At 51.0% G+C, this 25,132-nt stretch overlaps 12 protein-coding genes across 12 annotated transcripts, besides 1 other annotated feature; all 12 read right to left on the bottom strand.

Annotated features, from left to right (window-relative positions):
• Window positions 1–689: 689 nt before the first annotated feature.
• Tb11.01.3760 (hypothetical protein, conserved) lies at window positions 690–1,241 on the bottom strand (the record flags this gene model as incomplete). The annotated part of the gene is made up of 1 exon (XM_824162.1): window positions 690–1,241. One exon carries the CDS (start codon window positions 1,239–1,241, stop codon window positions 690–692), a length of 552 nt encoding a protein of 183 aa, XP_829255.1.
• A 658-nt stretch (window positions 1,242–1,899) lies between these two features.
• Tb11.01.3750 (molybdenum cofactor biosynthesis protein, putative) lies at window positions 1,900–4,227 on the bottom strand (the record flags this gene model as incomplete). Its single annotated transcript, XM_824161.1, has 1 exon — window positions 1,900–4,227. The coding sequence occupies one exon, from the start codon at window positions 4,225–4,227 to the stop codon at window positions 1,900–1,902; it is 2,328 nt and encodes a 775-aa protein (XP_829254.1).
• A 708-nt stretch (window positions 4,228–4,935) lies between these two features.
• Tb11.01.3745 (hypothetical protein, conserved) lies at window positions 4,936–5,481 on the bottom strand (the record flags this gene model as incomplete). Its single annotated transcript, XM_824160.1, has 1 exon — window positions 4,936–5,481. The coding sequence occupies one exon, from the start codon at window positions 5,479–5,481 to the stop codon at window positions 4,936–4,938; it is 546 nt and encodes a 181-aa protein (XP_829253.1).
• A 1,183-nt stretch (window positions 5,482–6,664) lies between these two features.
• Tb11.01.3740 (coatomer subunit gamma) lies at window positions 6,665–9,301 on the bottom strand (the record flags this gene model as incomplete). Its single annotated transcript, XM_824159.1, has 1 exon — window positions 6,665–9,301. One exon carries the CDS (start codon window positions 9,299–9,301, stop codon window positions 6,665–6,667), a length of 2,637 nt encoding a protein of 878 aa, XP_829252.1.
• Window positions 9,302–9,942: 641 nt separating this feature from the next.
• On the bottom strand, window positions 9,943–12,570 carry Tb11.01.3730 (hypothetical protein, conserved; the record flags this gene model as incomplete). Its single annotated transcript, XM_824158.1, has 1 exon — window positions 9,943–12,570. One exon carries the CDS (start codon window positions 12,568–12,570, stop codon window positions 9,943–9,945), a length of 2,628 nt encoding a protein of 875 aa, XP_829251.1.
• Window positions 12,571–12,589: 19 nt separating this feature from the next.
• Window positions 12,590–14,059, bottom strand: Tb11.01.3720 (hypothetical protein; the record flags this gene model as incomplete). Its single annotated transcript, XM_824157.1, has 1 exon — window positions 12,590–14,059. The coding sequence occupies one exon, from the start codon at window positions 14,057–14,059 to the stop codon at window positions 12,590–12,592; it is 1,470 nt and encodes a 489-aa protein (XP_829250.1).
• Window positions 14,060–14,515: 456 nt separating this feature from the next.
• Window positions 14,516–15,565, bottom strand: Tb11.01.3710 (hypothetical protein, conserved; the record flags this gene model as incomplete). Its single annotated transcript, XM_824156.1, has 1 exon — window positions 14,516–15,565. One exon carries the CDS (start codon window positions 15,563–15,565, stop codon window positions 14,516–14,518), a length of 1,050 nt encoding a protein of 349 aa, XP_829249.1.
• A 355-nt stretch (window positions 15,566–15,920) lies between these two features.
• Window positions 15,921–15,979: a microsatellite.
• Window positions 15,980–16,181: 202 nt separating this feature from the next.
• On the bottom strand, window positions 16,182–18,329 carry Tb11.01.3700 (uncharacterized protein; the record flags this gene model as incomplete). Its single annotated transcript, XM_824155.1, has 1 exon — window positions 16,182–18,329. The coding sequence occupies one exon, from the start codon at window positions 18,327–18,329 to the stop codon at window positions 16,182–16,184; it is 2,148 nt and encodes a 715-aa protein (XP_829248.1).
• A 573-nt stretch (window positions 18,330–18,902) lies between these two features.
• Tb11.01.3690 (splicing factor 3B subunit 1, putative) lies at window positions 18,903–22,202 on the bottom strand (the record flags this gene model as incomplete). Its single annotated transcript, XM_824154.1, has 1 exon — window positions 18,903–22,202. One exon carries the CDS (start codon window positions 22,200–22,202, stop codon window positions 18,903–18,905), a length of 3,300 nt encoding a protein of 1,099 aa, XP_829247.1.
• Window positions 22,203–23,004: 802 nt separating this feature from the next.
• Tb11.01.3680 (hypothetical protein, conserved) lies at window positions 23,005–23,373 on the bottom strand (the record flags this gene model as incomplete). The annotated part of the gene is made up of 1 exon (XM_824153.1): window positions 23,005–23,373. One exon carries the CDS (start codon window positions 23,371–23,373, stop codon window positions 23,005–23,007), a length of 369 nt encoding a protein of 122 aa, XP_829246.1.
• A 335-nt stretch (window positions 23,374–23,708) lies between these two features.
• Window positions 23,709–24,137, bottom strand: Tb11.01.3676 (40S ribosomal protein S17, putative; the record flags this gene model as incomplete). Its single annotated transcript, XM_824152.1, has 1 exon — window positions 23,709–24,137. One exon carries the CDS (start codon window positions 24,135–24,137, stop codon window positions 23,709–23,711), a length of 429 nt encoding a protein of 142 aa, XP_829245.1.
• Window positions 24,138–24,465: 328 nt separating this feature from the next.
• Tb11.01.3675 (40S ribosomal protein S17, putative) lies at window positions 24,466–24,894 on the bottom strand (the record flags this gene model as incomplete). The annotated part of the gene is made up of 1 exon (XM_824151.1): window positions 24,466–24,894. One exon carries the CDS (start codon window positions 24,892–24,894, stop codon window positions 24,466–24,468), a length of 429 nt encoding a protein of 142 aa, XP_829244.1.
• Window positions 24,895–25,132: the final 238 nt, after the last annotated feature.

Genomic DNA, 25,132 nt, shown 5'->3' with positions numbered 1-25,132 from the left:
AAAAGAAAGTTAAGCAAGTGCACACCACCCCCGCGCGGGCGACGAAACGGATAAGGTAAGAAAGTGCGGGATAGTGACACTTTTTTTTTCTTAAAAAAAAAACAAGTTTGTTTATGAGGTTGTTTAAAATAACCCTTGTCTATCTTTTACCTTTGCTCCTTTGCCCCCTCCTTCAGGTCCTGGGTGAGCAACTCCACAAGCGCTGGGGGTTAGTGTGTGAAGCTGAGAGTGGGAGTGCGAAAATACCGAAGAAAAAGAGAAGTGGCAGTTTTAGAGAGCGGGTTACACTAACGCTTTGAAAAATTATCGAGTAGCGCGTTGAACAGTTGAACCACATGAGGAAATGTACGCCGGCTTAGTTTGTGACAAATCATCGACTAATACTAATTCCCCATCCCACCTTTATTTATCTCTACGTTCCTTTCGGGAACTCCCTCCCGTTCCATTTCCACCACTTCCCTTAACCGCCAGTGTGACCCTAACCGGCAATAAGGCGTCGAAAAATAGTGGACAAAGGGGGGAAAAAAAAAGAGTCAGTCAAAGCAGACGCAACCAAAGCATGTAGTGAAGAGGGTTTAGTGCAAAAAGAAATAATAACAATAAGAGGAACAACATGTTGCGATATTACTTTTCTTTTTCTTTTTTTTTTTTGCACGTACGTCAGGTGGTATGGGGTTCTAAAACACATATTACTTCTCGGATTGAAAACGAATAGCTGTTCCATTCACACAATGTCGTTCGTTAGGTGGTGGATTATTGAAGCCCTCTCCACGAAACACGTGGCCCAAGTGCCCTCCACACGCATTGCATAAAATTTCCGTTCGGACCCCATCACTGTCGGGCTCCTCACGGACAGCCAACGGCACGCAGTCAAAGAACGCTGGCCAGCCGCACTCACAGGGAAACTTCATGGATGATTTATAAAGCAGTGTTCCGCAGCCGGCGCAGTGATATGTCCCAGTTTCAAAATGGGTATTGTAAGCCCCGAATGGCGGATCCGTGGCCTTCTGACGGAGCACGCGGTACTCTTGTGTGGTTAACTTCTCCCTCCATGCGGCATCTCCAATATCTTTTGATCCATCTGCCTGCTTCTTACTTGCGCAGTGTGTCATTGATGACTGCCGTACAGTATAGAAGAGAAGGCAGGAAAAATAAGAGGGCGTTTCAGCCGCTGTACTGATACAAAGTGCTCGCCGCCACGATGTGGAGGTAGAAAACGGGGACAGGTTCCTGCTGCGCATGTGCAACTTTTAATGGTATGGTTTTACTTAAGCCCTCTCTCCTCAGTTCCACACCACTTTACACCACCGGATTTTTTTTTTCGCGAAAATCCACACATATCAGTCTCCCAGTTGAGCGAAAGAAAGGGCACCAAAAAAAAAAAAGCAGTTGATGAGGAAGGGTAAAAAAGAAAAAAAAACAGAAGCTGTGGGAGGCACACAACAAAGCGGCCGAAAGTTCAATGTATTACTAACGTACAAATTACGGGATATAAATATGTGCTCTTTTTGGTCTAATGGTAGTACGTGGGGAAACATCCCCTTCCCCCATCATATGCACCAATGTATGGACATGCTGCAAAATCGCTAAGGAACGCGCTGAGCATGCTTACAATGGAGATACAGAAAGTCACGAACAAACACAGGTGCCAACGCCGTCACTAAATACTTCCGTAGCTGCTTTGTGCGACATGCCTCTATCTGTGACGCAGAAGGGAAAAGTATATGATTGTTTGAAACTCTATGTGGTCACTGTGCTTCTAACCTGCGAGTTACTCTATTTTGCTGCTTCACAACTGCAGCAGCCCCACTGAGTTTCTCGGGAGGCTCACAGTGTGACCTTGGCGATACTGCAAGATGACCTTGCGCACAACTGCCGTTGTAAATCTAAACACGAACGCTACCGTTTCTCAGGGCGTTGTTTCTGTTTGATAGTCTTCTTGAATTTCATCTCCTTTTTCTTCGGTAGTGGGAGGGGATTACGCCTTTTGGCGTGCAGATGCCCCTTCGCTACACTCTCGGTTTCATTGTGCATATTTATATTACTCCAATCATCCTCTTCGCTTTCCCATTCCTTTGCTTCCTCGGCATCCCACGATTCGTGTTTGGGAGATGTCACAGACTGGTTGTCGTGATCGTAGCTATCGTCGGTCGCCCTGGCATTTCCCCTTCGGGAAAGCAATGACTGAACTATTTTACCCTTTTTAACCTTCTGTCGTGAACCCATCTCCATCTCCTCTTCAAACAAACCGTCCTCGCTGGCATTCTCGTCGTTGTAGCTGTCATTATCACGGTAGTCCCTTCCTTTCTTGTGGACGCTGACGGCACCCCTGGATGTGGTCTGCGCTCTAACAGACTCACCACTTTTGTACCTCAGCAACTTCTTATGCTGCGCCTCGGACTCCAATGCAGTTTCGTCCCCCAAAGCATCATCGTCGTTGTAAAGTTCCTCATATTCACTATCATCACCACCGTAAATCTCATCGTCGGCGTGTGCTTCATCCCCATTCTCCTCATAATACTCGTCCTCCACCACAACTACGCGCTGCCCCTTCGGAACAGCGATACCACCATTCTTATCCACAAGCTTCACAGATTTTTTACTCACCGGTATAATCTTTGGCCTTTGAAACGGCAACTCCTGAGGTTTGTTTTTCACACCTAACTTCTTCATCGCATCCTTCTGCATCGGTGGCCTCACCTCCGGTGACTTGTGTGCCGGAGCCTGAGGTGCCGACCGATTTGAGTTCCCTTCATGTCTCATATTTTGCTGCAAATGTTGCAGTCTCCGATCCCGTGCGGTGGACCTCCACCAAGCGCTCCGATCTATCAGAGTGGCAGCCTCTTCCGGCATTGCCCTTTCCTCTTCTTCCGGGTTGGTAACACTCCCTTCCGCCTCCATTTCCTCTGCCTCACCAAGAATTGCATCACGCTCACGCTGACGCTCCCGCCTCGCAGCATCACCATCAATGGCATCTGCAGCGCCGTGGAATTCTTCTGACTGGTGCTCTCCATCGTCTAACCCTCCGCATCGCGACCCGGAGGTTTGTAGAGTTCCAACTTTCCTGTGTTCCTCCACTCCAGTTTCCAGCCCTTCCCCACCACTTAGATTTTCATAGTCATCAGCGTATGTGAAATTGTCCTCACTTGCGTTATCCTCCCGTCCTGTGGTTAATGCCGCTCTTCTTACCTCGCCCATGGCACCAGCCGAGTCCTCCGCTGGAAGCTCAGATACGAGGAGCTTCGTAAAGTCCCCACGGGAACCTCTCTTTGCCAGCACAAAGGCTTCGCCAACGCTGATTCCATCTTCCTGCGCAGACGGAAGGGCGCGCAGCATGTCGTACATTGTGAGTGCTGCCATCGTTGCTCCAGCTAGTGCCTCCATTTCTACCCCGGAACGTGTCTCATCATCTGTTGCCACCGTACAAAAGCAGTAAATAACGCTGCACTCAGGACGGTTGCGGCTCGAATGAGGGGAAGGTGTTGCTCTTTTCCTCAAAACAACACGATGAGGAAGGGAGGAAATGCGTGTAAGGCCGCCAAGCACGCGCCGCCTAAAGGTAAAGGAGCACTTGTGTATGCGCGCTGGGTGGCAGAAGGGGATCAATTGACTGGTTTGTTTAACCGCATTAGTGCCGGCAATGACAGCGGTGGCAAAGAGAGGTCCTTTCTTTGGCGTGTAAAATTCTTCCATTTGTGACGGTGGCTCCCCGCCCTGCTCGACACCGCTCCCATCACCGCAGAGGTCGACACCAGCCTCACTTGGAGATCTCACGGAAGGTGAGAGCGTCTGTTTCATCGTCTCCAGCACGGCGTTCGCGCAGGGAGGGACAATAACAGTTGAAACAGCTGTGGCGAGAGAGTAGTGTGGTTTTCTAGTCACCGTCATCGCGGTGGATGTAGCTGCAACCTCAACTGACGGGACGACGGCGGGCGCATGCTCCACGGCAGCCGCCACGGGAAAGCTGTCCACATCGTCGATCAGTTTGCTCCCCCTACCTTTATTATCGCTCCTACGGCTAACCCTCGCAGTGGATACCTTGATCGTGCTCTTTTTCGCAGGCGACTGACGGCTGACGACCTTCGGTGTCACTTTTCGGGTCAACGACGGTGAGCGCCCCTTTGGAACTAACTTCGACTTCCCTCGCTGGGGGGTCGCGGGTCGCCCCCGCTTTGGCGGAGGTGGCACCTTCTTCTTCGCTAGCAGCGTCAGCACGAGCCGCAACATATGCAGAAGACGCGTGTATGTGTTTGGACCTACCCTTGCCGTATGATGCCTTTTTGCTCGGCTGATATTTACTTTATTAGTCAATACTGACCACAAGTGCAGTGCCCGCGGTCTGCTGCGCCGTCTCACACTTTAGGTGACAGTGGTGTCGTAAACAGTAACCATAGACAAGTAAAATAAAATAAAATAATGTACGAGCAGTCACCGACGTAAGGCAACAAGGAAATATACACTTATTTTCGGGGGGAGCAGTACACAGCAAAATGTTCAAAATTTCTTCGACCACAAAGTGGCAAAGCTAGAAACTTTAACAATGAACCGCTATCTACCAAATCAATCCGCTTGCGATGCAGAAGAAGAGGGAAACTTCCTCGTTCTTCTAGCCTGCATTCACGATCTGCTACCCACTCTCTATGATCAAGCCCCTTTAACTTTAGGCTTTGAAGATAGCGGGATCTATCTGAAGAGTTCCCCAACCAGTGAATGAATAAAAAGGGGGTACAAAAATGATCTTAAGGAGAAAGTGTGGGTCTGTACTCACAAGCGTGAGGAAAGTTAACAACAACCGATCAGAAGCCTTCACTTCGTGCCGCGCTTTCGAAAAGATTCTCAACACTCAACGAGCACCTGTATGCATGCTGCAGAAGATTCCCCTTGTACTTTGCACGCTCACCTCTCACGGGATCAGAGGTCAGGGGATATAACCTGTTACAAGATAAGTGGAATTACTGGTGGTGATGGCAGCACCTCGCTACTGCTGCTCTGGTCAGTTTGCAGGGATGCCGCATTTTTTAGGTCCTGCAATACGGCAGCAGCTGTCCCCGATACGGTACGCAAGGCATTATTCCATGTCGGTGACGGAGGTCGCGGCGCCGGAGCTGTGGGAGCTTCGATAGCCTCGCAACTTTCGTCAAAGTACCTTTCAATGCTGCTGTCATCGCTACTGCAGGTGTTGCTGTCGCCACGAATGCTGCAGAGGTTTGTTTCCTGACTTGGCAGAGGTAAGGAGCAGCACGTCGTTGTGGATTTTGTCTCCTCCACGCTCCTCTCACGTGAAGGCCCGGCGGCGACAGGCTCCACCCGGCTCCGTTTGTGAATACACCACTTGCCTTCGTCGGCCAACCTGACTCCATGGCGTTTGTCACTGCCCTCAAACTTCTGGTGGTGGATCTTTGAAGGCGTTAACTTGGCACCCTTAAAGTCGTCCACATTCGTCACGTTGCGACCGAATTCCCTTTTGGTCCCACTATCCATCGACAGCTTCTGAAGTTGGCCACTCTAATTCTACGTTATGCGAAATACCCTCAGTGCAGCGCCTGACGTGTATGTCCACGTATGTTTATCACGATGATTGAGTGCGCTCCAGTGAGTACTGGGGGGAAACGCACATGTGGAGGGAAGACGAGGAAAATTTGAGGAGGCGAGATATATTTTTATTGGCACAATGGTAGAAAGAAACAAGGGAATTACCCCATACGTCCTTCGAGCACGAATGCGTACGCACAAACACACTCACAAACGGATGATGCAGGACGATTCTGACAAATTCTTAGCACACACACCAAACTGCCGCACATCATAATCCTGCTGCCTGTTTGGTTGCCTCCGCCATCCTTCCATTAACAGCAGAGGTATTAAAAGCACTAAGACCTCCTCTAAAATAAGTATATATATATTTCTTTTGCATCTCGTTTCGTTTTTCTTCGTATTACCCCTTTCCTCTCCTTGTGTCGCGTAATTTCGTATGTTCAGTCACCTCTTTTCAATTCCTCAGCGGACCCTTTTTATTTTCTTTCCTTTCTGTTATTTTTTTCTCCCTCTTCTTATGGACGAGTTTAAATAGCTCGCCCTCTCCCACAGGCCACTGTGCCACAAGCAAGCGAAAAAGTGCCAGCAACATCCTAGGTTACTGGCGACCGACCGGCACAGCAATATAGAGTAAGGAATACAAAAGACACGAAGCCCCGCGCACCGGCACGGCAACAACACCATACCAAATGCAATGAAGGAAGTAACGAGGTAGAAGGGAATGGTCTGCACGTTTGGAAATGCACACAGAAAAAGAGCACGGAGGGAAAGAAGAAACACTGGGAGAACCGCGCCACCTGGTGACTTTCTCGCATCCCTGGCATGTTTCCCTCCCCAGTTTTCGTGCCTCAATGCAAATGACAATCCGTCACACACCATCCCCAATTTATCCTCTCTTCTTGACGGTTCCTCATGCACTATCTCATCTCTCCACAATCACAGATGGAATGCAAAGAGTGTCGAAAGACAAACCTCCAAAAATACATGCCTACACGAAAACGAAGGCTTGGCGTCGGTGTGTGCCTACGCGGCTTGTGTGTATGCAAACACGTAAAACGAAGGTAGTGTTCTGTTCGCTGAAAACTGCGGCACAATTAAGCACAGTTAGTCGTCGATTGCGAAAACACGCCTACGACAGCAGCGCACCAGAGAGATATTCACGCAATTCGGAACTACCACCCCTCAAAGTTAGTTGCAGGGCCACAGTGTTGTCTGTGGCAATGAACAGACGAGCGTTAATCATCACGAGCGAACTTGCGCCATCTACCATACTTCCCGACATAAGAAGTGTATGGGATGCCGCTGTAATTTTATCCACTTTCCCCCCAACTACATGCATGCCGAAGAATTCTACCAGCTCGTGCGCGGCAGCAGTGAGGTTGCGCATGGAGCTCAAGGCATACGTCCCACATGTTTCCTCTTGCCGAAGTTCCTCCCACTTCTGTTGAAAACATTCACCAAGATCGATTGGCGTAATGAAGTCACTCACGTTGACTTCGAAATCCTCAAGTGGGTACTCTTCTTCACCTTCACCAGCGACACTACTGCCATCACGCTCCTGTAAAGCGAACTTGATACGGCAGCCCAGCGTCCCACTTGGGTACCTCCCTTCGCTGTATTGTAGAACCGCATAAGCATACTCTGTAGCTCCAGGCTCGATGGCGCTGATGGGTATTGCATAGAGCGGCTCTGCATCCAACTCTTCCGTGTCCATCTCCACCGTAACGCGACGGAAGACCACACTATCCATGGTGTTTTTGACCCTAAATTGCAACACCACATGGGCGACATATACGTGCTTAATGAGTGTTACAAAGTACTCGCTGTCGGGATCTGATAGGGGCACCGGCTCACTTGACGCACGAGGTTCACCCAGCTCCTGCAACTGCTTGATTTTCAGTAGTTTTGCACGTCCCTCCGATATTGCCGAGGAGTACTGGTTGCCCGGAACTGAACCGCCTCCACTGCTACTGTGAGCCGCTTCTTTACCAATTCCTGTTTCAACCGCCACCGTCGAGTGGTCCGCTTGGCACATCCTTCGCTTGACTGGCTCCAGAAGTGGCGTGGGGGTCATGGGGGTTATCAACTTTCGCCTCGCGGCCACGGTATTGGAAACCTCCGTCACCATTGAATGAATCACGTCTTCGTCGCCCAGCAAGAACACTTTTGTGTACATAATGGCGCGGTCTCGCACCTCGTCATCCTCGTCGCTACATTTGTGCTTCAACAACGGGAGAATAGATCGGCGCAGCGATGGAACGCGGGCAGCGATTCTCGCGAATGTGCTGACGGCGGCGGCCCGCACCTCCGGGAACTCCAGAGCAGCATGGTTGTTAATATAGCGGATGAAAAGGGCTGGGTTTTCGGACCGTGGAACTTCATCGCCCAGGTACATATGCACTCGGTGAAGAATGCTAACGTGGGCGCAGTCTTCGACATAATCGACAAGGTGTTTGAGCGCGGCCTCCCTTGCGCCATCATTCGCTTTTGCTACGCTCGTAATCACCTCAACGATGCTTTCCTTAAAGGTGCTGCTGCCATCATCACTTAGCAGCTTGACAAGGAAGCCGAGGAACAAGTTATACCTTTGTGGAAATCTCGCACTCACGCTCCGCAGTTCGAGTGTAATAGCCACCTTGAATTCATCGGGTAATTCTCGCAGTTGTCCCACACTACCAAGCGCACCGATAAGCCGCTCAACAGATGCTTCCGTGCCAGTTTTCAATAATGTTAGCATTGCAAAAGAGGCGGTGAAGCGGTTTTGATCCATTATGAGCTGCTCAATATCGGAACTGATGGGTGTTACCGCGTCAGGGTATATTGCGGCGAGATCGTGCAGAACGCGAATGGCGCAGAAACGCGATACACTGGTTTTCGCGTTCAAATATATCTGCGCGACCGAGGCAACTAACGCAAATTGCTGCGGCGACGCGTTGCCGGCCACACACATACACCTCAGCGTGTCAAACACCACAATTTCACTGCTGCTATGCCTCATAGTGGCAATGTATTTTTTGACCTCGGGATCTTCCTCGAACCCCTCCTGCAGAACGTCGGTTGTCAACTTCACGAGGAAAGAGAGAGCAAGGGGAGACCGAACCACCCCATTTCTTACCTGCTCAATGAACCGCTTAACAGTAACGCGGTCGCTCTTGCGGATAATATGCATGATCGCGACAGTCAGGTATTGCGTGTTTCCCAGCACTCGAATGGCTTCGTTCAGCTGCGTACTCCACTTGCGCGCTAAATCGGGGTGGCTCAATGCCACGTGGAAGCCTGTAATGAGAGAGGCTAATAGGACCTTCTCGCTCCGCGACGTGAGGGACTCCACGATGGTACGGTCCAACAAAGGGTAAAGTGAAGGATTCATTACCTTGCAGAGGGTACGCATACCATTTCGCTTATTAGACTCATTGTTGCTTTTGGTGTCACCCATAAGTGAGTTGGATGCAATAAAGCTCTGCTCGACAAATGGGCTGAGCTCCTTCATCAGCACGTAGTGCAACCGTCGCAACCTTGATCTATTTGACTGAAGCAGCTTTGTTGACATAAAGAAAAGTTCCGTGGCTTCTGCTTCTGTAAATGTAGTTCCCGTATAAATGAGGTATAAGCACTCCGTCAAACAGCGCAGGCAGGCTGAGATATCGAGCTGCACGTCGTTGAACACGCGGCACTGCTGAAGCACAGAAGCCTTCTCAATACCATCGAAAGGGAGAGATTCCTCATCATCTTCCTCGCTGTCGTACCGGTCACGGTCGTGTTGCATGATGCCTTCCTCTCCAATAGTTTTCTGGCTCTTTCCCCTCGGGCGCCTTCCCTCTTTTCTCCTCTCTTTCGTTCCCCACAAGAGCGACTTCCCAATTAAGTTCTGTTTTCTCTTTTATCTTCACGATTGTCCCTGCTACCGCTCCAGCAGAAACCCCTTCTTTTTTCCTTTTTTTAAAAAAAATCACTTATCTTCCCGGACGCCGGCGTATATACCTATATATAAAGCCTCGGGATATGCTGGCCACGGTGTTAGAAGGAGGTAGCAGTAAAGGGAATGAATGAAGAAGGTAAGAAGGAGATCGGAAATACAGCGTTGTTGTGGCCCTGTGTGCACACCCCCAGGGGAGGGAATTTAAAGTAGAAAAAGAGGGGTGTATGTTGGGACGATTGAGGAGTAGAACATGAAAAGTAACTAATAGAAACATGTACAATATATCTACACGCCCGGTCCTTGCCGTAGCGGTGATAACCATGACGGCATTTCATCTTTATTGGGTACATCTCACTCTTTCCAGCAGCAGAAAGACAAGTTTAAACAAAAGTCCACGCGTGACCAGCGCATGTGAATGAGCGGGTGGGAAAGGTGTGTTTCCTATGTACGTCGGCAGCTGCTATTCTTCCGTGATGACCTCATGAAGCTTACTCGGCTGCGGCTACCTCCACCTCTTCCGTGTAGAACTCGTAGTAAACCTCAACCAGCTGCCGAGCGCAGAACCCACGCCACATCCGCTGTATATCAACGGCGGCCAGCCACCGATCACTTTTCTGAAGGCTCCGTCGTGTGGAAGCCCGCGAAAGAAATCCACGACCGCAGCGCTGAATTAATGCAACCACCGCGGCAAGAACAACTGGATCATAGCATAGAGAGGAAGAATATTCAGATGTTGTGACGCTTGCAAACTCAGACCCTGCTGGACACGAAGAATGCGAAGTTTCCCTCCCCCTCAACCCTGCAGAGGTTCTGCGTCCATCGGCAGAACCCTCCAGATCAGGGCGTCCTGAAAAGATAGCTGACAAGGAACCGAGAATAGTAGTTGACCTCGTGTCCATGTTGCGCAAAGGCGGGTGAACAGCGTTTGCGGTGCAAGACTTGACTACGTCTAATTGGTCCGAGGAGGGTGATCTCTGGCCATCGACTTGGTGTAAGCTAGTAGTGTCCAACGATTGGTGCTCGTCACCCTTCTGCGCGCAAATATCTGCGGATTGCGACGTGCCCGACAGACAAGAGCGACTCACTGACCGAGTTGGCAATACGCACGTTTCACATAGCTTCACACTGAATGAACATGGACCCTCAGAGATATAACTCGTACCTGTGTTCCGGAGGGGAGTCACAAAAGAGCCGGTATCGAGTGACGTTCTTCCTCCCGCCACAAGGGCTTCGGGGCCGCATGCGGAAAGTCTGTTACCTGCGCCGGGGAACATATTTTCTTTTGTAAATAGAGCATATGTTTTTAACATTTTCTCCCGTCTTCTTTCTTTCTCTTCTGTGCTAGCTTGCTCGAGCTCCAGCTCCCGTACCGCTACCAGCCACGGGTTGATGACCTTTGCCCGCACCAGAGATTGGATCATGGTTGCGTACGTGTGCAGGGACTCCATGTTCACCTTGTGTTGGTCGTAGTACGCACGCGAAAAGCGGAGTTGCGAAACGTACTCATAGGCAGCGTGTCGACGCCAGGACATCTGAATACTTCTCGCGGAGCGATGCAGCTTGGCCAGCGTCGGTCGCAGTTGCACACCATCTCGCAGCATTCGGGATCGAACGAGGAACATGCGGACCATGGCTTGGATACGCAAAACTGACAAAAGCTGCTCTTGAGCGCTCTGTTTTTGCTGGTGCTCCATAAGACGCATCCCGATGATTACTTTCTTCTGTTGCCGCTCTCTGTAGGTGATCCAAGCATTCCTGATAGTTGTTGCATATTTATGACGACCATGGTGCAAGAAATGAAGGTAGTCCTTATTCTCATGCCACACGGTGAACATACGCCATGTTGCCTGTATCTTGGAGGCGCAGTAGTGCCTCAGTTGAGAGATCATACGTTGCTCCTCCCTCAGTTTGGTAGCCATCTTGGCTTCTAAGAACATACGGCGGCCCATTTGACGTTTGTACATGGATTGTATCTTGCGGGCACATACATGCGTCCAGTCTAACGCCCGGCGCAGGGCCATACTTTTCCTTTGGGCAAACCATCGGCGCACGGCGCACTGAAGGAGCAGAACAGCGTCCGCCACCTCCTCGCGGCGCCGCTGCAACATCCATTTCGTTAGTTGCTGCTCACGCATGATCCCAGCAATATGAGTTGCGCGTTTCTTCCATACTATGCGTAACAAAAAGCGACGTCGCGTGAGCATCGAAGGATACATTTTAGCACATTCCTCTCGCGAACGGTAAGCACGCAGCACATCCAATATCTTCAACACGGACAACTCTACATTTGCCACGCACTTGAATCTACCCCACATGGCATCTACTATCCTCTCTTGTTCTTCTAAATACGCCACGACATTTTTCTTCAAACCTTCCACGTATTCTTTCGCCTTTCGTATCGCCAGCACACCTCTCCACCGCTTTTGGACCGGATAAACATGACGGAGGAGCACCGCCAATCGGTCCTGCTTTCGCAGCCGCTCACGGACCCGCCTCTCACGTGCTTCCACCCGACCCACGTGACCTCGCCACACGGACTGAACCCGAATTGTGGCGGCGAGCAGCCTCAGGATGCGGATGCGGACAGCACACATGCGCCAGGAAGATTGTATGACAATGGATGCCGCAACCCGGCGTCGGGCCTCTAAAATGGCTTCATTTAATTGCACAATTACACCTAGGCCACGGTTTCGCTCCTCCACTACACTCTGCCTACCGCGAAGGTGCCGTTGAATTACCACTAGACGCTGTACCAAGAGACGGTGAGCCCGAAGCTCGTGCTTCTCTTTGATGGGTCCGCGAGTGGCAAGATGATTACGGTACGCATGTTGTATAAGCTCTACGGCTTCCCTCTGCCGCATTCGTTCCTGTAGCATCGGCAGCCTGTGTTTATTCTCCCGGCGTGACAAGATTCCCCGCCAGTAGCTTTGTGCCAGAATTGCGGCCTCAAGAAGTTTTTCGAAGCGAAGGTCGCGCACAAGGGCGGACAACATGCGTAGTCTCCTATCAGTTATTCGGAGGTACCTTCCCGGCGGCGGCGCACTCTCCGCGGTATTGTCGTTCAGCTTCCAGAGCGATCGTCCACATCCCGATTCCAACGTTCCCGGTTCAATCATTTCATCTGCAGCATTCAGTTCATGCAGTCGACCCAAAGAGCACATCAGCCCCCTTACGTCCTTGCGAAGACCTTTGTAACACTCGTACGCCGTCTCCGGTACGCATGTCACAACCAGTGGCAATACATGCGACGGGGGAGCATACAATCCGTACGTCGGTGGTTGCACCGACCCCCTGCGACGGAGATCTTGAATAACTGATGGAAGCGTGGGTACCCGCTTTTTCTTCTTCTCCGTTACCGTCGACCGCTGGTTGATGCGGGGCGCTGCCGGTGAGGCCGGTGTCCTCGGCCTCGACTTCGGGCGATGACTTACCGGATCCTAATCTCTGTCCACGTTTCACTACCGTTTTACGCCTTTGTAACCCCTTCAGCGGTGGGAAAACAATTCGCTGCATCCGCTGCGTCTCCAGTAAAAACTGTAAAAAAAGTGGACTTGCAAGAATCTCGAGGTCATCGGTCATCATTTGCATACGTGGCGGTTCGTCACTCTGTGCAATCACAGCTGCCGAGTTTCCGCTTTTGGCGGCAGTAAGTCGTTGCTGACAGCGCGAGACGAGCGCGCTACCCTCTGCAAGGAACTTCGTTGCGCAGCACAGAGCAAGCTGAGCGTGGTACACCTCCATGTCACTTTCTCCACTCCACGCTGCTAGCCCTGCAAGTAAATGATGACACATAATGGCGTGGGTAGCGACCATTGTGTGATATTCCTTGTAGAGTGATGATATCTCCCGTGTCAGCGAAACTTCAAGTTCCAAGCACACTTCGGCCACTTGACTGCAACGTGCAACAAATTCTGTAGCATCTTCATACCGTCGCGCGGCTAGAAAAGCAACAGCCATGTTATACAATGTCAAGGTTCTAAACGCTTGATGGTGCTGCACCTTCAGTGCCCGCTGGAGGGTTTTCAAAATGGCCTCCGGAGGCTCATGCGCGATATATTGTTGAAAAGCAATGTTGTTGAGCGTCGCCTCCATTAGGTGACTGAGAAGCAGCGGACACTCCGCAAACTCACCACCGTCCGCTGCTGTGTTGACGGTGCTTGCAGAATACTCAAGTGTGGACAGAGCCTTCCCGAAAAAGTAGTGACCTTCCTCTGCCGGAAATGCGGCATAGGCGCGGCGAAGGCCCTCTCGATTAGCAGTGACAACAAGCGCTTTTACGTGATGCCATACCGGCTGCATTTTCTTGGGCGTTGCCGACGCGTTGCGGCGTATGTCCAAAGCACGTAGCATTGCCTCAAGTGCATCCTGTGCGCGTTCTCCCACCATGCTCAGCGGCGCTTCATCAAGAAGAAGCTCTGCATCACGGAGTCGCCGGACCTCCTTTTTCCTTGCCGCACGCTGCGATGCCGTTTGCATTCCCGGCCGTGAGGAAGGACTTGACCCCGCACGTCGTGTTCTGCCTTCACTTGGAGTTTCCCCCCGCGAAGGTGACCGCTTTCCCTTGCCTGGTGACGCAACACGCCGTGCCGGAGACACGGTGCCCATTGTTGTGCAACTAGACCCTTCTTTTCCTTTAATTCACAGCAGTTGCTCTTCTGTCTGATGGACCCTTCCCTTACTCTATAATCCCCTAATTGCACTCCTGAGGAGCTACACCAATGCGGTGGTCAGGGCCCCGAGTCCTACTTTGAGTTTCTGCGGACTTCTTCCCTCTACTACAATCAGGAAGAGGAGCACCCGAGTGTCCACGACACGAGTTTACTATAAGAATTATAAAAAGACAAAAGAAAAAAAAGGAGTGCATCCACCCCCACACGAAAATAACTTACCTAAAGCATAAATAATTAACCTGTACTGCTCATACTCACATTTTGAGTAGACAATGCAGCCCAATGGCAAGCAGAGCCGTAACGGACAAGGGAGAAGGTCAAGGTCAGTTCCTCTTATTTCCATTTCCCCCCTTTCCCTAACCCTCGAGACGCGGTGTCCCATCCCACCCTTTCAGTGGTGCGGTGGATTCCAACTCCACTGTGCAACCTGCAACGCAAGTGTGACGAGGGGGACATGGTCGTAGGTCGCACTTAACCAGCTTATGGGAATGCGGCGGACTCCCATTCGTGCTCCAAGTAGTGCACCTACAATAAGGCTACGTTGACAGACGGGTCCACCGAGGTGAATGGCTGCTTTAATGCCCTCGGCGAACGATGCTGCCCCTCGCGCCACAACTAAACATTCACGCACGACGCGTACATCGCTCTCGAGGAGCCGCGCAGGAAACAAGGGAACTGTTTTGCTGTCTGCTTCACTTAATTCTTCGGTACGAGAGTGTGAAGATCCCACCAGAGCCGGTGGGCAATACAATGCCAGGTCGTCGGGAAAGACATGAGCGGTCCCGGGAGCGGCCATAAATGCGGCATTCCGATACGGATCAGGATTACTTTGCAGACAGCGAAGAGCAACGCCCAAGACACTATTAGTGTAGGCATACACGTCTTCGCGTGAGGCGACTGCCCGTTCCGCCGGCGTTTCCGTGAGGAACTCCAAAAAGTCACTCGCGTATTCACGCAACGTGCTGTCGTCAGCCCATGGGTAAATGACCGGTAGTTGCATGGTGATGCACAAAACATGCAGCAGTGAAGCGTGCTCGCGGACAAAGCAATCAGGATGAGCCCTGGCGGTGGCCACCCATTCGTTTTTCACGTATTGTACGGGGAAGTCACCACGGGAAGTAGCCATGACCCGCAGTAGCTGTGAAAAGAGGTAAAACGTGTAAGAGTGGTGACGAAGCAAACCAGACTTATGCTCACGTGGGGTAACAGAAGCGAATACTACGGGATCTTCGTCCTCATCCTGCAATGACCCACTCTCAGCTGCGACGGCGGCAACCTCCTCGGCCGTGTAGCCATCGAGGGCGCGTGCCGCCGCATCTCCCACGGCGGCTCCAATGAGAAGGCCGGTTTGCCGCTGTTGGACGTCACTAAGCTGTTGGAAGCTTTTCTCATAGAAGTTAAGTGTCGTGGGAGCTGGATTGTGCTGCAGCTTCGCTACCATTTACTGATGCGCTATATATCCTTTACCGGCACGCTTACTTTACTCCGCCCTGGAGAATTGAAGTGTGCATCAATTTCAAGGGAAGACGGGGAAGAAGCAAGAACGCATACACCGAGTGTTAAACACGAGAATAATTTGGCAGTAACGGGCAGAGGCCCCCCCTAAACATGTGAATCATGTAGTGTACCGGTGTGCAGGAAGTAGAGGGTGCGAAGCCATAAAGAGGGATGGAAAAGAAAAAGAAACAAGGGTAGTATTAACGTGAGAAGCAGTTTGATAAACATTCACGAAATTCAACGAAACATTATGGCAATGGGACACACACACACAGAGACACAGACGAACACTCATACGCATATGTACACACATATATATCTATATATCTATATATATATATATAGATACATATGTATACGTGTGCACGCGTGTGTGCGTGCATGTGTGTTGAAATACGCATGCTTATATATACACAGCCCCCTCTCATACGGACAGTGCATTCTCGCGAAAACTCACATTGGTGCCGTGGCTGTAGAGATAGCACCTCATACAAATTACGTAGATGGAACAATTACAGAAACGGTTAAAACAATGAGGCACTTAACCCTACGCTCCCCCGTCAAAGTTCCGGGCTGATACGAGCCACAGCGGATGCCTGCGCGGCGGCTGCAGTAGCGGCAGCGGTAAGTGTGGTGCCCGTGTTGGCTGCGCTGTTTTTGGCGAGGGGGATGCTATGCGCAACTGCACGCTTTGTGGGCGACTCTACCACTGGGCTTTCCGGATCCCCACGTCGTTGCTTTTGCGCATACTGCTGCAGTATGGCCCTCATTTCATCCACGGCAGCACGCAGCCCCGCCACCTCTCCTCGAAGCCGGCTCATCTCCCTTAACTGCCGGGAATCTTTCGCCAGCCGAGCTCGCGATACATAACCACGGGATACCCGTTGCAATTCAACAACGTACGGTCGCAGCGAGTCGATGAAGACATCATAGCTCTCCTTGAGGTTTCGCCACCGTTTGCGGTCAAGGTAGCCGCGGTAGTACTTCTGAACCACGACGACAGACTTTTCTCTGGTACGGGCCCAGAATATCCTAAATTTGTGCAACTCCTCCTCCATTTGCCGGAACAAATGGTCGAAGTTGTCGATGCGCTGCATAATTTCGGTGTGAACACTGTGTTCGCTTTCAGCGGTACTGATACTTTCGCAGCCCAACGAACGCACAACACTCAAGGTGGTATCGGCTTTCGCTGACCTCCGTTGGTCAGGGAAATAAGGTCGTTGCCCACTGGCTAACATGTTGGTCCTTATGCGCGTACAGGTTCTGTGGACGACTTCTGGAAGTTGTCGCCGGGCCAAGAACCCCCGAACGTGCCTCTGTAGCACCCTTACGGCAAATACGCGTCTTGCCATACTCTCTTGCCAAAGAACCTCCATGACGTTTGACAGTTGCCTTACCTTCCACTGGAGCATCTGCACAACAAGCTCAATGGGCTGTGGCTTCGAGCTCGTTCTCCGCACGGTGCCATCCGCCGCCGGCGAGGGCGAGGCGGAGGGGAACACGGCACCGGTGGCAAAGCGGATTCCACCAACATTGTTGATGACGCCTCCGTTTACAGCACCGACGGCCGGGTTGGGCGAAGGTGGAGACTTCTCTCTTACCGACTCTCTCGCGCCAACAAGTGACCTTGAAGTGGTCCTCTGAGTGAACTTTCGCAAGTACGAAACCAGCTGGGTACCATTATTGGTATTCATCACATCCATAAGCTCATAACTAAGTTTATTGTTCCTACGGAAAAGCTTGCAGGCTATCTGGCGTTCCTCTGTGGTGAGGGGCACCTCGTCTAACAACTCGAGGTAAGGCAGAAGCCACAACAACCAAGCGCGAATACCCCCCATCGCGGGATCAGTTGATTCAAAGTCCTGTACGCAGGGGTTCCCCGCGACATTCAGAACGCAAAGTGTCCCTGCCAACACGGTGAGGGGAAGTAATGACGGCAGAACGGCAAGTGAGTTGTGGCTGATGGAGAACGAGCAGAGCCGCAGAAGTGGCAAACGGTTATCAAGATCTGCAATGAGATCGATGCGATTGTAGCTAAGATTCAGTTCCTCTAATACTGGTATACAACGAAGATCCGGCACCTCAATGAGCTGATTGTGAGACAAATCGAGGTGGGTGAGTTCTTCTAAAAATCCGGGAACTGCGGGTCCCACCGATCCGGCTGATGCCATCGGTGTTGCTGCTGAGGCAATACCACCTTCCTTATTTGCGCCTGACTCATTATGTGAAATACCACAGCGGAATGTCGTGTCGAAGTCAGCCATACATATCTCATTATATGAAAAATTGCATCGCTTGAGGCACCGAAGTTTCCGCAGCAGCGTTGTTGAGTGCGCGTCTAAGATGCGTAGTGCGTTGTGGCTCAGGTCAAGAAACTCAAGGCACACAAACGCCTCAATACCCTGAAGTGTGCTCAACCGGTTGTGCGATGCAGTGAGAGATGTAATGTGCTGAACAGCACTCGCAAGGGAAGGGGAGAGGGTGAGAGACAGAAGACTGTCGTGCTGCGCGGTAATGGACACATATCTCTTGCAATTGCCACCGGTAAGAGCGTCGTGCAGCTGTCCTATGCTGTCCAGAGATGTATGTTCACCAGGAAGATTTGAAACATTTAGCACACCATTCCTACCCTTATGTGCTTCCTTTTCTCTCATTTTTACCTGGCAAACGAGGAAGACCCTTTTGAAGTAGTAGAAGGAAATAAACATCAAGTAAACAGGTACAGCATGATAACAAATAAAGTAATGCGCGTGCACAGTGGCAGTATGCGTGTTTTAAATTGTTTATTTACAACATTACTTTCGCTAGCATAATCAAGCGGAGGAAGGAGATGGCTCCAACCACGGTACTTTCTCGAAAGAGGTCAAACGGGTGCCATCAACCAGCCGCCCTACTGCCGGCGATCGACAAGCTTCCACATTGAATACACGGAAGTCTGATCACCTTACAGAAGCTATCACCACCACCACCACCACCGGATAAACGGAATCCGTCACGTGGAAAGAGACGGGGGCTCGTGCAAAAGAGCGAGGCAAGAGTCGATATCATTCGGATTTGTCAGTAACTCAATCGAGATACCAAATAGCTACCACTGGTGTTACCTCCTCTTCCTCCCTTAATCTTCTCTGTCTGCAGTGCCTTCCCATTCGTTCGCCATGTACGGGAATCCTCATTCATTCATCTTTTTTTTTCTTTTCCGTTGCGACCTCTTTACGTCAGCAACAAGCATGCACCCACCATCACCACCAAGCAACAGACCCGGTGCGTCTTTATCCATGCTCTTACAGTAGCACCTCCAACTCGTGCCGTACATATGTATGCTCATTGTCATCCCCCAGTCGCGGGTAATATGGCACAAGGGCCTCTGGGCTTGCCATATATACCATGTTATATGTCCTACGGTAAATGTCACGTACTTTCTTTGCTGGGTGGAATAACCCCTGAAGCAAATACTGAAACAACTTCCCCGAACCAATTACCAGGCGCGCTGCCTCGTAATAACCAACAACCGCCGTGACCATCTTAAGCCTCTCCTCACTTATTTTCGTCTCGTTCCGCGAAAGAAGTTCCACAATGTTGGGGTGGATAAAGTTGAGGAAGTGGATCACCAGATCCTCGAATCCGTCGTTGCCGGCGACCGCCAGCACAATTGACCGACATGCCTCAACCGCCATACGCCGGTGCTGGATCTCCATTTCCGTCAGTGCTCGCACTAACAGCGGTACGAGAGGATACACAAAGTCCTTTCCGGCTGCACCAATAGCTTCGAAGATGTATCGAACGGCCTTAAGAATGGAGTGCTGCACAATCGTGGCCACCTGCTCCCCCTCACATATTTTGCTTTCGTTCAGGAGGTAAGGAATAACAGTAAAGGCACCGCATTCGCGGGCTATCGCCCCTAGGGCCACCGCTGTGCAAATACGAATCTTACGTTTATCCTGCTTAAAGTTATCGACGAGCTCCAGGATTATGGCAAATGGTCGAATCTTCCGCGCAATAACACCAAATGTGCGTGTGCATGCCCGCCGTGTTTCACGACGGTGGGCATCAAGGAGCTCAAACAACCCTTTCGTCGCCAACTCTTGTAAGTGAATGGCCTCGACGTCCTCGTCACAATTAGTTGCGATCTCCTCCACAAGTAAAATGGTGTTCAGCTGCACATTGCTATTGCGATTCGGAATTATGTACATCAACTTCTTTAAGAGCTCTCGCACTGGCGGTTGGTACCTCGCAGCACCAAGCTCCACCAAGATGACACGTGTTGCCTTGAGGTTGGCACTCATCACGGCGGCCTCGTCGTCTTCTAGGCGGTCAAAGAGGCTTCGCCCCAGATCCTGCAGGAACAACGCTCCTCCTGCATCCTTCACGGTTGTGGCAATGCGAGCCGCCAGCTCGGCTGCCTGCATCCGGATCATCCCAGGCATGTCGCGACGGCTTTTTATGAGATCAAATATCTGCCGTAAGTGCCGCTTCAGGCGAGTACCGAGGGCATTACAGATGGTCGCCAGGCCTTCCATCACCACACGGTTCAAGCCAGTCTCGTCCTGTTTTACGGCCGCGATCGCACCGTCCATCAACAGCGCAACAAGAGTGTCGGGAACACCAACTGCACCCACGTTTGCAATAACACGTCTTACCGTCTCAACAACCATACGTTGGAAATGCTCATTCTCGTCTTTCATGTCTTGAACGAGGTATTGAAGAATCTCCGTGCTGCCAATACGCCGTGCAATTCCCACCGTCGTATCAATAAGGATACCGGCTGTTTTCCTATCAGCAGCTACGCGACGGATGGTCCAAAATCCTTCAAAAAACGGCCTCAAGATGACGTTACGAATGAAATCCACAGTCACTCCATCAGCCGAGACGCATTGTCGCACCACTTGAAGCAAAACGCGGCGATGCTCATCGTCTGGCGTGTTAAACTGATTTACAAGCGTTGGAAGCATATCTGATGTGTATTTTTGAGCATCATATGGGGCCATTAGCGGAATGAGCGCACCGAACGCGCGGACGAACAACCCCGTGGTGGTACCGATGCCGCGCTTACATTCCTCTCGCACAATATAAACGAGGGAATCCAACTCCTCAATTCCATAAGGGTAGGTTGCCTCCGCCACGTGAGCAAGCGCGCTTGCGGCCTCCCGTTTCACCCGCGGTTCATCCCGCAGAAGTTTTTCAAAAATAGGTACAAGCTCCACTAATTCTCCAGTGATGGCGTGCATGAGGATGGTTGCCATTTCAGTTATGGCCCGCGCAGACGTCTGACGAGCGAGGGCAACCGGAGACAGTGACATACCATGAATTATCTTTATCGCTATTTCTGGCCCCACAGCAAACGCTATTATTGCAACAACTTTAGCGGTGTGACGACGCACACCGCTTTCCGCGTGGGCAAAGTCCTCCTTAATTGCCTCAAAAACTGCTTCATAGCCTACCACACGCGTGAGCAAAATGAGAACCTCCTTGCCATCATCTCGTAGCACCCGCTCCTGGGCGGAGAGCAAGACTTCCATCATGTGAACGATCTCCTTGCTCGAGCCACGGACGTCTTTCTGTAACCTGGAAATCGCACCTTTCACAAGGTCCACATAGTAATGTTGCTCAATCACGTCGAGGATTCCCGAACGCCAAACGTGAAATGTAAACTGGAAAAGAGGTCCACTCCCAAAAATACGTGCCTTGTCTAGCAAGTACCGCATGGCGATCCGCCGTTGGTTGGTATCGCCATTCTTGATCTTGAAGAGGTTCTTCATCAGCATGTAGGAGGGAAGCACCTCGTCAGGTATCGGGTTCACGTTATGGTACTTGAGCAGAACCTCGAAAACAGGCGCATCTTGAGTTTGCATTTGTGGCATACCGTCTCCCAGACTTTCTGGTATATCATAAGTCATAGAAGCTGCCGCATCGCTGTTTTGGTTCACAACAAAGACATCCAACGACTTACTGGCAAGCTCGTAGAAGTTAGGCTCTTCCGTGGGCGGTGGGTTGTAATCGGCTGGTGGTTCCACAAGCTTAAATTCCGGTGGAAGGATCGAGTCGAGATACTCCTCTGTAAGACGCTTATTCTTAACGCGCCACTGCATTTCCAATTTCCTTGCCTGGGCTCCGATGTTAGCCGTAACAGCTGATTGTGACTCACCCCCCGCAAAGTGGGACTGCACAGGCGTTGTCCCTTCAAACTGGTAATTCGGAGTTGCACCAAAGGCCATGCCAGCGGCGGGTGTTGCCCCCGTGAACATGGGTGTTCCACTACCGAATGCCGGTGTCTGACCTCCAAATACCGGTGTCTGCCCACCAAACATCGGAGTTTGACCTCCTTGCACCGGTGTCGCACCACCAGTGGCACGCATGGTTGGGGTCTTCGCAGGATCCATCGCGTACGCACTCGGTGTTGGTGTTGCATGCCCACGCCACGCCGACAACTCCGTGTTGACGACCACTTTTGGGGTGTCGCCACCACGCTGCCGTGGCGTCCCCGCGCCCCACCGCGATGTTGTGGGAGCTGCAGATGCGGAGGAGGACATCTCCCAGCGATGCGCTTTTAACGTCGGTTCAACAGAACCGTCTTCATCGGCCATGGCTCCACCCTCTCCCAACTCCCTAGTGTATAAGTTCCTTTTATACCTATCACTATCTCCACCCCTTTAACTCCGTACACCTTGGGGTCCCACACAGTATTCCTCAGTGCTTCCCCTTGTCACTGTTGCTACTTCCCTTGTCTTCGTTGGTGCACCTACGCGTGCGCACTACTGAGTGGCGGTTGGTCAAAAGGCAAGACAAATGCCAGACGGAGAAGAGTGCAGTAAAGAAAATAAAATAAAATCATGTCACAGAGATCTAAACAAAACCCACTATGACATCGAAGAACGGAAAGCGGCCGTCCTCCAGCAGGAATCAAAGGGCCCCACAGAAAAGCCTAAGGACACACGGACAAACAGCTCTTCTGTAAGCTAATGTGGTAAAGTTTTGAGAATTACTACATGCACGTGTAAGTGTTCTCCCCTGCTGCCGTTTGGCAATGAGGTATCATCATCCTCAATGAATACACCCCTTTAGCGGACACCAAAAGGAGTATAACCTTTCGACAAGACAACGTTTGACTCTTCCCCTCCGGTAGTATATCCCGTCGCATACACGTGGGCGCCCCACCACTGTCTCCACTCCTTTGCGACCAACCCATATTTTACCAATTAAGTCATATGCAATCAGATGCACTGTGCCCCCTTTTCTCCTTCTCATATGAAGATAAAATGTAAGCCAACAGCCCAAGCGCTAAACTGGAAGAGTCAAATGCGATCAAGCTAAATATCGCCCGAAAAGAAAACCATGATAACCCCATCATGAAACTGCATCCGACCAATGGCAGTAAAGACGCTACCGTCACACCCATGCAGCTGTTGCTAGCAAATAGTCAATGAGCACCTGTGGATACTTCCTTCGCATAACGTCGAGTGGAAGCATTTCGATGGTCATTTTGTCAATCTGTACACGAACGTAAATGTTTCGCCTACTAGAAGATCCTGTCCCTCTTCCATCCTCCTCTTTCACCTGGGCCACAACCTTTTCTTCTGTAGGTGCACGACTACAATAAAGGCCCACCACCTTTATATTGGTTTGACTCCGTGAAGTAAACGGGGCTGAGGATGATGCGCTCCTGCTCACCCCAAACCCAGCAGAATGTCTAGCATATGGAATGTTAGGAAGGACCTTTGACAGGTTACACAGTTTCATGGCATCAGGCTCGTTCATCACTTTGCCCTTCAATACACCTATACTCAACTGGCAAAACCTGCAGAAAACAAGGGAGAAAACGTAAACGTGAGCAAAGGGCGTGTGCAGCAAACGCTGTTATCAGCGTCAGAGGCAAACTACAGTCGACCCCCCACTTCAGTTCTTCCCCCGCATCGTGGTGGGAGGAAGCCTAAAATAAGGGGCAGCGAGCACACCAAAAGGTACGTGCAATAGGGAACCGTATTTGTGCCCTTGCTGTTATGAGAGTTTAAGGAAAAACATAAAACAAAGTCAACTAGTAGAGATCAAAATGAGCAACCCGCGGGTTGAGCTAGTGGCTATTCACTAGTGCTTTACTTGCGCGCTGGACCACCGCGGCGAGCGCCCTTCGAGACGTTCGGTGCCGCCACAACATTAGGCAGGACGTGACGCGGAACGCCAGTCTCCATACGCTTCAGCATGGCAAGTGTCTGCTTGTCGACACGGATGCCGTCCTGGATAGCCTGGTCAACATGAGAAACCTCCGGCACGTAGTCCATGCGGCGCTCACGCTCCTCTTCTTGCAGTTTCAGCGAGATACCACGGACAGGGCCGCGGGCGAGACGCTTCATAATGTGTGTGGCGTAACCGGCAATCTTATTCTTCAGCTTCTTGGAGCGGGCAATAGTGACATCCATAACAATGCGCTTGTTTTGGTAGAAGTCCTTGTTCAGTTTGGAGAAGTACTTCTCCACGATCTGCTTGGACGCGCGCTTCACGGTCTTCGTGCGGATCTTACCCATAGTCGCTGTTCGATCTCACTTCCGTTAGTGCAGAGGGAGCGGTAATGACCGAAATCAAGTGAAAACAAAGCGTAAAGGAGAAAAGAGAAAAAAAAGAGCAGTACAAGTACGTGCACGACATAAAGATTCCGTACCAGATGAGAAAGCAGAACCCCCACTTAGAGAAAAAAAACGCAAAGGAACATCAGCAATACAGGGCATGCTAAACCACCGAGCACTGTTGTGAAAGGAAACGAAAACACAGAACCTCACAAATGATATCTTTTTTGAAATGGAAAAGTCAAAATGAGCAACCCACGGGTTGAGCTAGTGGCTATTCACTAGTGCTTTACTTGCGCGCTGGACCACCGCGGCGAGCGCCCTTCGAGACGTTCGGTGCCGCCACAACATTAGGCAGGACGTGACGCGGAACGCCAGTCTCCATACGCTTCAGCATGGCAAGTGTCTGCTTGTCGACACGGATGCCGTCCTGGATAGCCTGGTCAACATGAGAAACCTCCGGCACGTAGTCCATGCGGCGCTCACGCTCCTCTTCTTGCAGTTTCAGCGAGATACCACGGACAGGGCCGCGGGCGAGACGCTTCATAATGTGTGTGGCGTAACCGGCAATCTTATTCTTCAGCTTCTTGGAGCGGGCAATAGTGACATCCATAACAATGCGCTTGTTTTGGTAGAAGTCCTTGTTCAGTTTGGAGAAGTACTTCTCCACGATCTGCTTGGACGCGCGCTTCACGGTCTTCGTGCGGATCTTGCCCATAGTTCCTAAGAAACAGTGCCTTCCCTTTCTTTTTAAAGATACGTGAAGTTCTAACGTTCAGAAGTGGAACAACAGACGAACCAAATGAAAACAAGTAAAAATTTAGGAGAGTAAGGTAAAAAAAAAATGAGCGAGAGGTACACATTACCAAACGCAGCATAGCTGCCTTGATTAGCAACGTTTTTTGCTCTTTGGCGTGAAGTACTTCGGAGCCCGCCAGTTTAACGGATGGAAACAC

The sequence above is a fragment of the Trypanosoma brucei genome, assembly GCF_000002445.2.
Source record: "Trypanosoma brucei brucei TREU927 chromosome 11 chr11_scaffold01 genomic scaffold, whole genome shotgun sequence".
Lineage (NCBI taxonomy): Eukaryota > Euglenozoa > Kinetoplastea > Trypanosomatida > Trypanosomatidae > Trypanosoma > Trypanosoma brucei.
The sequence above is the reverse complement of the archived record's forward strand: the minus strand, read 5'-3'. Positions and strand labels throughout refer to the sequence as shown.